Genomic DNA, 10,272 nt, shown 5'->3' with positions numbered 1-10,272 from the left:
AGGTGAACGCACAGTTTACGTCCTGTTCTTCATTTGTGCTAATTAGTGTAGTCATGAAAATGTCGCCTATGAGATGCACTTCAGTGCATTTTCTGAGCGTGTATCATTAGCACGTCATTAAAACAAGGCCAATGATCTGTTGAGTTGTAATAAAACTTCATTCCTTTCTTTTTTTTCTTTTTTTTTCTCTTGGCGTATGATGGTATGATCGCCAGTATCGCGCGTGCGTTCAAGAGAAAAAAAACGAAAGGTACGTGCGGCAGTTTTGTGGATCTTTAGTGTGATTTTTGTATTGTACTTCAAGAAATGATTTCGACATTCATTTTGCATGGCGTTACAGCTCACTCATATTATAGTGAGCGTGCGTATGTGAATAAATGAATAAAGTTGAAAGATAATGTACAATAATTTTGTGGTCTTATTTTGGCCAAAGTTGATTTTCAAGTACCACTAAAACAGAAAAGCTCCTGTAATGACGATGAAGTCACTTTCTTTTTCTGAGAAAAGTACGTCGCATTCTGCCTGTTACAGTATTATAAGCATTTTATTCTCAATATCACAAAAGAAAGTTTCATTACAACTAAAAATTCATGCTTTTAAAATATTTAAAAATATTCTCTAAACATGGCGAAAATACCAATAACACGGTTATTCAATTATGCATATATCGTTTTTTTTCAAAGCCAAATAGCTATGGAATATGCATAACATAGGTGACACAATTAAGTGAACCGGTGAGCCGTTCCGAGCCGCTCATTGAAGTGAGCCGTTTTGCCCATCTCTAGGAGAAATGCTTCTCATTGACTTAGATAATCATCGACCATGGTTGCTGCTGTTTTTTTTTTTCTTGTTTTTTTTTTTTTTTTGCAGTCCATGTTATGGTCAGAGCTAGATCGCGTCTACACAGCTCTTACGCAAGGAAGGTACCACGTATTAACAGAAAATGAATTGATCTTCATAGAAGACAGAACTGTAAAAAGAATACAACATGACGGACGTGCCTCTCTATTTTTTTTTCTTTTTTTTTGTTTCTTGCTGAAGAGCTTGTGCGCAAAGCCCCTGTACAACTTGCCTGTCGGCACCCGTCGATCGTGTCGTGCGGCAACTGCAGCCGTAGCATGGTTGCAGGGAGTATAGCAAAGGTGCAAACAACACAATACACACTCGCACTAACAATATAGCGTTTATTACCAACAACGACGTATATGTCTCTATATGACGTATATGTGTCTATATTATATGTACAGTTAAACAGAGTTCGCGCAAGAAATAACGTAGTAGTTATATGTATCTATCATAAATACATAACCAAGAAGCACCGGTGAACAAAACAACTAGAGGCCAGAGAAATTATGACAGATCGGCGTATAGGGAGATCACATAGGCGGGATCCCGTATATTATCCTAAATTCGAAACGCTGTGGCTATGGTCGCGGGTGTATTGAGTCAACAGGCATAGTTCCTCATCACTTGCCTTCTTCGGAGCTCTTGTCCTGAAACGAACAACAGAGACGGTGAACAAAGACGACACACATTTAAGAGGCATACAGGCCAGCACCAACCAATATATAGCAGACTGAATCAAATTCAGTGCTAACAAATCGAAGCAGTTAGGTGATTAGTAATCTCGCAAGGATCGACTGTGTATATAGAATAGAACGCTATATACTCCTGAGCAAATTGGCTCATGCAGCATAAACTCTTGATCAGCCGCAACTTCGGAGGCTTGACTATGCGTTTATGTACTGTTGCCGTCAGCTCTGCTATGCAGGAGGTCGCGGGTTCTATTTCTGGCCGCGGCGGCCGTGTTTCGGTGGGGACGGAACGCGGAAACTCCCGTCTACTTAGATTTAGGTGCACGTACTTTTAAGAAACCAGGGTGGCGCATATTTAAAATGTAGAAGCCACAGTGCCTAGCAACCGCGGGTGAACGCGATTGGCTGAAACGCCGCCGGCGACGCTCGATGCCGCGACGCCCTTAGCAATCACTGTGAGAGTACGCCGCGCGGCCTAACGCCTAACCTAACCTAACCTAACACCTGGAGTGCTATGCAGGATGCGCCGAGTTTCTCGTTCGCACGAGTTTCACCCGAGTTTGCTTGATGGCAGTCAGTGAACGGAGATAGCAAGGAACGTGCAAGAACAGCAGGCAAAAAGAAATGTCGAGATAAAGCCGCGTATGACAACATGGGCGCACCCTGCGCGGCACAGTGATTCCGTGCTTCAAGCACAGAAGAGTGCGCAGCAAAACGCGCCAGCGCCGCGTATTGTTATCAACGTATTATCACCATTTAGCAATACCGCGACTGTACCGCTGTCTATCTGCACACTTGCCGTGAGCCACTTGCCACGCCTTTCTAGGGCGCGTAAAGGGCGTGCCTCCTCTTTCGAGCATTATTCTATCCTCCGTCGAATGCGAACAGGGCACATGCGGTGCATTGTAGCGCCTACACTTTCCATCAATCGATTACGTTCAAATACAACAAATAAAATAAGAAACACTTTATTTCTTGAAGTATCTGTTTTTCGTTTGGAATGCCATAAATGTTTGATGACAAACAGCGATTGAGCGAATTATTAAATTTTGCACTTTTTTGACGCGAGTGGCGACAGTGAGGCGAAAGCTTACAAGCGGATACATTTTAGAGGGTCGCACGCACGAGGGAGTTCATACGGTGAGCAGTCGCCAGGGGCACTGCAGTGCTATCCTTGATAGGGTGCCTTGATGCCCGCGCGCATCGAGGCACTCTAATCATTGATAAAGCCAGTCATGACAGTGATCTTTCCATTTCCTGACTATTAGGGGAATGGCAACGCAGCGCTACGGCATGGTTGTTCACCGCAGGTGCTTCACTTAGGCGGCTATTAAGGCCGCCGCTTTACCAAATGAAACGACGGGAGCAACGGTTGTCACTGCAAAATGGCTGTGCGGTATTCTAGGGTCCGTAGTGACGCAGCACAGTGAAAATGCGCCCGTTTATCTGCGAGCAGTGACACAATTCATCGCTTGTCATTGCTTGCCCAGTGAAGGTGCCTCCGTTCGCATGTATACGCAGAGTTTGAGTGTGTTGTTCTCTCCAATGTGCTTGCCGATTGCCTCTGCTGCTGAGCTAACAGCGATCGCAGATAGATATAGTAACGACAGCGCAGCAATCGCATTTTGGCGGGTGATGGCTCCTGTGTGCAGTTAGGAAATTAAACTTCGAACGCAGGAAGGGGTGGCAACTAATTAGTGTGCCGTGCTTGTGATGAAGAAATGCCATCGCACTGGGTTTAAAAAGCGAGCGTTTCTCGGCGCTGACCGTGTTTGCGACACTGCAGATCCGATACACCACCGTTGACAGAGCAGCCATCTCAAACAACAGCTGCGATACCTTTACGTTGGAAAACACTACGCACTGCTCAGCATCGTCATCCACCACGGCGCATCGACGCCTTGCGAGCAGCTACAGTGTCGTTCCGATAAGTATTTGCTGTGCACTACGTCGCTACAATGCAGACAATGAACCATGTTGTGGGGCCATCACAGCCCAAGAAGATAGATGCATGAGCCAGCGAAAGTCGCCACTTTGTTTTTGATAGTGGTTCTCTGTTACAGTGCATCACCGATGACAGTGTGCTGTGCGTATTTTCTGTCGGCGGTCAAGATTGTTGATGCCTCTCAGTTCCACACCACGTCGCTGTTGCCGGAAAATAAGTTGGGCGTGGCACAACCGTGGTGGGCGCGCGCACAAGAGTTACATGCCTCGCGCGGGGCGTGACGTATGGGTTTGATTGACACGCGAACTCGGGCCAAACTCGTACATCGCGAAACCCCCTCGAGTTGAACTCGGGAACATGGTGGCGGCAGCAGCAGCCTGTGTAATCGCATTCAGCGGCAGCAAGCGTCAATATGACCGTCTGGAACCGTTCACCTACATGTCCGACGTCGAGTTTCAGCGTCATTTTCGCCTTTCCAAAACGTGAGTGCGCTGGCTGTGTGACGAGTTAGGCGAAGGCCGTCGTGTGTGGAGATAGGGTGGCGGGCGAATTATGCTTTCCCAGCGTACACTGCTGTGACTAGGCTGCGGAGGAATAGTTCGTGCGATCGCTTCAGCTCTCTCCTGTTTCAAGCAAGCTCGTCCACCGCGCCCCAGCCCCAGGCCAGGTCAGGCGCCGTCATCGGAGTACTGGAGCACCTGCGAGCACCTGGGGTTCAACCCGGACCAACCAACCTGCGAAGGCGAAGTAGTCACATTATATTGGAAGACTCAGAATGGACGTCGGGCTGCCTTCCGGTGCAACAGGTGCCGAAATCAGTTTTGGTAGGTACAAGGTACCGCTGCACGGCACGGGCAGAGAGGCGAAGGAAGTTACTGCGCCAACACGCAGCCTCGGCCGTCCGAACGACCACCTCTCCAGGCGGCAAATGATTTGGCTCACGTACTGCGTGAGCAAAAGCGTAGACATATGGATGTTGAAAGAGACCGTAGACTTGTTTCCTCTATCGGAGCACGCCATCGCCGACTGGAGGAGCTACCCCCGTAAGGTCGCGAGGGACGAGCTGCTGGCGCGACCTCCACTCGGTGGCCCCGGGAAGACAGCGCAAATTGACGAGTGCCTTCTTCGCGGCGAGCAAAAGTGCAATCGAGGCCGCCTAATGACGGGCGACAACGTTCCGCCGAGCCGCCAAAACTACGGTGGTGTTAAAGATGGTGGCCCATGGGTCTTCGGCATGGTCTGCGCGACCTGAGGGGTGATGCTACTTTTCAAGGTCGACCGACGAAAGGCGGCGACGCTAGGCGCCATTATTGCAGCCAATGTTCAACCGGGGACCATTATTCATAGTGACGAATTGGCCGCATACAACTGTATCCCAAATTCAGCGGATGCTAACGGGGCTATGCCTCAATCTGCATTAAAAGACAGTTAACCACAGCGTGCACTTTGTGGAAACCAACACGGGCGTTCACACGCAAAAAATATAAAGTTATTGTCAAAAAGTGAAGCGCCACCTCGTCAGCAGTGGGTACAGAGTAACTGCACTGATGCTGAAGTCCCACCTGGGATGAATGTGGTGGCACTCAACGGCCACGTGCGCTACAAAGACCCTTTTTTGCGTTTGTTAGAAGCCACGGATCGCTGGGGCTACCCAGTATAAAGACTCTTTCCTGCGGTTGTTAGAAGCCATCGCTCGGCGCTAGCCAGTATGAAGATGCGTCACAATGTAAAAGAAAATAAAGCGTAGTTTTTTTATCCTTGCATGAGTGTTTTCCGACATTCCTGAGTGCTTACACGGTAAGCGCGCGGCAAACCACTTCTGCGCTAGCCGACGCTCCCTTCGTCTCGAAGCTTTACTTTATCGGGAGCAACGAGCGATCTGTTGAAAGCCCAGTGTAAAAATCAGGCGCACACCAATCTGAGCTCGGAAATGGGAGCGCAAGCACGTAGCGAGCCGCACCAGTTCAATCCAGAGGAAAGAGAAAGAGCAACGAGCGATCTGTTCAAAGCCCAGTGCGAAAACCAAGCACACACCAATCTGTGCTCGGAAATGCTAGCGCAAGCACGTAGCGAGCCGCGCCAATCCAATCCAGAGGAAGAAAGAGGAGGGCGAGCGTGCCCTCGTGGTATAACGCGAAACGATTAAACTACAAATTAGTCTAATACACATTCAGTGTACAATTTGTAAACTTTAAAACACCTATACCCTACGGTAATGTGACTAATATCATTGTACTAAATGCATTTATTTGATAACTTGCTTGTGCCTCTAATGCACTCGGTGGAACGACAAACAAGTGAAAGAATGCACGACCATGCACCGACCGTATGATCGCGTGAGCCCCAGTTTGTCGACCGCCCATATGGCAACGCCCAAGGGATGATGGCCACCCAGAGTGAATCTAGATAAACCAATGAAACTGGAGGTGTGCCGACGGACAAACTTTGTCTTGTTACCATTAGTTCTTTCATCTTGGGGCGTCGCCAGAGCTCGTGAAGATCCCGAGTTTCGCCAAACTCGGGGCATACTGCATAGCACCCCTGGTAACGTAATCCGTCACGGGCACTAAGTACAAAATGGCAGCGCATTGCTACGGCGTCGCCGGCGACGTTACAGCCAATCGCGTTCAACCGCGGTTGCTAGGCGCCATGCCTTCTAGATTTTCAATATACGCTCCCGGGGGTTCAAAATTGAATCGGTGTCCCGCCTACGGCGAGCCTCATAATCAGATCGTGGTTTTGGCAATGTGATCATTCCATACTGCTGCAAAGCAGATATGCGAGTGTGAACGCAATGTATCCGGCGCTGCATAAGGCATACAGCGCAGATTATAGGGGTGTGGTGAAATTAATGATCGCACGCCAGCCGTCGTGGTTATGATTGGTGCAGTGTAGCTGTTTCATGTTACAATGCGTGTTAGACATGCACTTTACCTGTGAGTGCGATCGGAGCGATGTTGTTCGTTAGCAGTTCATTGGTATGATCGAGTCCTGTGCAAGTGTTGAGTACGGCTCAAAATGAGAAGCTAATGTGATGTCCGATTTTATGGACGCTCGTCGCAATAGCGCTTTCTGACTGGTAAGCGCGCTTGCATGCCAGTCATTGATGACAGCAATCTATGTGATGATGAGACGAACACTGGAGTGCTGACTAACCTATAACTGCTGACCATGCACGACAAAGTTGGCAACCGTCCCCTCGTGCATGAGTCATTCGTACCCTGGTACGAATGACTCTGCTAGTAGCGACGAACGACAGCCCAAGTGGCTTTAAAAGCAATGCTGTGTTCTTCGACAGCATCGGGACTGTGCGACAGACCACTGACGTTGTCAGGCGTTTCGCCATTCATGCGCAGATCTTCGGTTCCCCATTTCCTCTCTACTGTTTCTTCTCCCCCAATACAGGACATTCAAACGAGCATTCAGGAAACACCCAAAGCTAGCGGATATTGAACAAAAAAAGAAGAAAAAAAAGAAAGGGTATCGGGGAGCCAAGTTAGGGTTATGCACATGAGCAAAGCCCTCGGTGTATGTTGGAGTACGTTAAGCCGGTACTTCTAAACCCACGCATTCGTGTTGGTTCCCCACGCAAGTTTTCTCTTCTGTCCTAATCTCTTTGACACTGCATGTGTACGCAAGATAACATTAGTAAACACAAGGCCCGTTTCTTTTCTTTGATGATCGGCCTTTGTCTGACCACGGTATACACGGGTTACCTCCTGAGCAGTGCCGCTTGTCCTGCGGTGCGGCGGCCGCCTCGTCAGCAGGCCCCGGCGACACAGGTTCAGCACTGAGTGGGCGATGACGCGCGCCGACTGGCGCTGGTAGCCACCGCTGGTCAGCATCACCACCGGCAGGCCCTGCTTGCGCACTCGCCGGAAGACCAGCTCGTCACGTTGCACCACGCCCTGGGCTCGACATGAGAACGAAGGAAGGTGTGTGGGGGGAGGGGCGATGCACCAGAGGGTTAAAACATTCAATTCTCAGGTTCTACGCGCCAAAACCCCGATATGATTATGCGTGAGGCACGGCGGTTGAATTTGATCAATTGGGACTCTTTAGAGAGCACTCAATGTCATGACACGTGATGCGGCCGCATTCGTCTGCCATCGATCGAGATGCTGCGGGGATCGAATCCTGGATCTTGTGCTAAAGCAGCTAGCTCGTGCCATAGCCACTGATCTACCGTGGCTGGTCGTCAGGACTGCTTCCCCGGAATTTGACAGAGGAGTTCGAAGACCTAGCAACTGCAACCCTGGATAACACGGCTGTCTGCGTAGCCCACGTGATTCGGTATTTTTTTCGGTGGTTCGTCAAGCTCCTTTACTCTCCGCGCATGGCCTCATGCGACTTTTAGCTGTCCCCGAAAATCTAAAGGCAGCTGCAAGGAACGCACTTTCATACCTGGGAGGACATCGAGTATAACGCAATGGCTCCCCTAACAATGTTTCCTGATGGGGGCTTCCGTGACTCTTTTGAAAAGTACAGAGCGGGATCGCGAGACTCGGTATGTGGAAGCACGAGGGAACCACCTCGAACCGTACACGAATACACAAGGCGACACTTTTTGCTTTTTTCGAGGGGCATGGTCAGATACTTTTCAGACAGACCTCGTGTATTCATATCAGCCTTTCAAATTTTTTTTTTCAAAGATGCAGTTTCGCCCGAAAGGCGAAGCAGCGATTGCGATAGCAAATTAGTGGACAGCTATACGAAGCAAGAACAGTAATTTTATCGGCCATATAAACTTGCAAACATAAGTATACTAAGTAAATCAACAAGTGTGGTGTCACGCGCACACATGAACGCACTTCACTCGATGACTGCGGAAACTCGCGGTCAAAACACTGGACTGAGTAAGCGCAGCAGCAGCGAGCGAATTGACCTTCGTGCCGCCGCTCGCATCAACGCGATCGCACTAAACAACAAAAACACAGCGAAGGCCGGACTCTGTCCCCGTCGCAGATAGCTTTCAAGATACAGACGCTCGGGCGGGCGCGCGCGGCGTAGAATGCACGCCCCCCTTCTCTCCGGATCGTTGCACGCGACTGGAAGACGGCGCGCTTCCTTCCCGCTTCCCTCCTTTGCGTGCGCGAGATTGAGCTGCGATCGCCGAGTCACCCTCGCACGCTTTCACTCGCACATACAGCATACGGCGCACGGCGACGATTTTATCGCCCTTGGACTTTATACGATCGCCCTTGGCTTTTAATTGATCCCACTGAAATAAAGCGTTTGATCGAATGTCAGATCACAATTTCATTATATACTCATTACCATTCATTGAACATTACTTCCCTTATTGAGAGCAAGCGGTCTTTGTTTCTAAAGTCCCATCTAATTCCACAATCATTACAAAGGCTCAAGGATCAATACTCGGTCCACTCTTATTTTTAATTTATATTAAAACCTTCCCAAATGGAAAAAGCTGGCGACCCTTTTTGTACGCTGATGACACTACTATTCTCGCTGCTGACCGCTCTATTGATTCTTTAACTGAAAAAACTTAGTAGAGAGTTTTAGAATAGGGGCCCCAAAAGTTTGGGGCCCCAAAGAGCTTTGCGGGTGTTAGCGTTGGGGCATGCAAGAGCGATGAGTTTTAGAATAGGGCTTTGCGTTTGCGAATACCGTCTTGCGCTTGCAGCACCACTACGGTGTCAAAGAAAAGCTATTATAAATATTAAAATAAGCTATACCATTTTATGATAGGAAGAGTAATTTTGACTTTCGTGGTTTTGCGTTTAATTGCAATTAAGGTGTTATTCTATTAGCAGCAAGCGATTTATTGCGCCTAATTTTGAGTAACCAACTTGACGTGCCTTCACCAGCCAAGCTAATCCACGTTAGGCCTACGAGCCATGAAATCTACAATCGAATTCAGAATCAGCGGCGTCTAATGAATCAATCTTCATTACACACGTTAGTTGAGAGAAAGCGATAACCGCAGTCACTTCTCCTAGCTTACTAACTTCACGCGTAACCACGAATCAAGCCGAGTTTGGTACTCGGAGAGCCGCCGCTTCGATGGGTGCCGCCATGTTTGTTGACGCAAAACTTTTGGGGCTGCTTTTGGGGTTCCCGCTAAATCGGCGAAATAGCGTGCCCAACGCAAAACCCAAACGCACTTAGAGTCTCGCGCATGCGCAGTGGTGTCGACGCTATTTCTTTGGGGCCCCAAAACGTTTGGGGCCCCTATTCTAAAACTCTCTATTAACTTCTGTAGCAACCTTACTTCCCAATTATCATGCACCAATAATTCAAAATATGCAAATGCCACGTAGCTGGAGCGAAACAAGGTAATGTTGTTTGCCGTCGCTTGGAGATGCTCAGATAATTTTTTTCATTCCGTCTAATTATATAATTAGTCTTAATTATTCAAACAACTTCTCAAATATTCTAAAATCACTTCTCAAAATGCTAAAAATAATCTCAGTACAGTCAAAGCTCGATATAACGAACCTCGATTTAACGAAATTCGCGATATGAGGAACTATTTTCATTTCCCCATTATAATTCCATTGAAAACCGTGTATTTTTTTTCGCGATTTAACGAAGTAATTTCGTCACACTGTTTCGATTTAACGACGTTTTCGTCCATTTCAAGCATGTACAGACGTGAGCGGCCATGTCTAGAACGTGGGAACGGCGGATTCCGGGGCTCTCCGGAGCCAGCCAGCAGTTGGCTCCGGAGAGCCCCCGAAGCCGCCGTTCCCGCGTTCTAGACAAGGCTACAGTGTACTAGAAGAAGAGTAGACTGTAACAAGGCTGCTCACGTCTGTACTTGGCACCCGT

At 48.5% G+C, this 10,272-nt stretch overlaps 1 protein-coding gene across 1 annotated transcript in view; it reads right to left on the bottom strand.

Moving 5' to 3' along the window:
- Positions 1–1,168: 1,168 nt before the first annotated feature.
- The window catches only part of LOC119461474 (histone deacetylase 11-like), a 43,017-nt gene continuing 33,913 nt past the window's right edge, over positions 1,169–10,272 (bottom strand). The window contains 2 exon segments of the mRNA XM_037722793.2: positions 1,169–1,493; positions 7,197–7,388. Of these exon segments, the coding sequence (XP_037578721.1) occupies positions 1,467–1,493; positions 7,197–7,388 (219 nt within the window). The 3' untranslated portion in view covers positions 1,169–1,466.

The sequence above is a fragment of the Dermacentor silvarum genome, chromosome 8 (genome assembly GCF_013339745.2).
Source record: "Dermacentor silvarum isolate Dsil-2018 chromosome 8, BIME_Dsil_1.4, whole genome shotgun sequence".
Taxonomy (NCBI): domain Eukaryota; kingdom Metazoa; phylum Arthropoda; class Arachnida; order Ixodida; family Ixodidae; genus Dermacentor; species Dermacentor silvarum.
The sequence above is the reverse complement of the archived record's forward strand: the minus strand, read 5'-3'. Positions and strand labels throughout refer to the sequence as shown.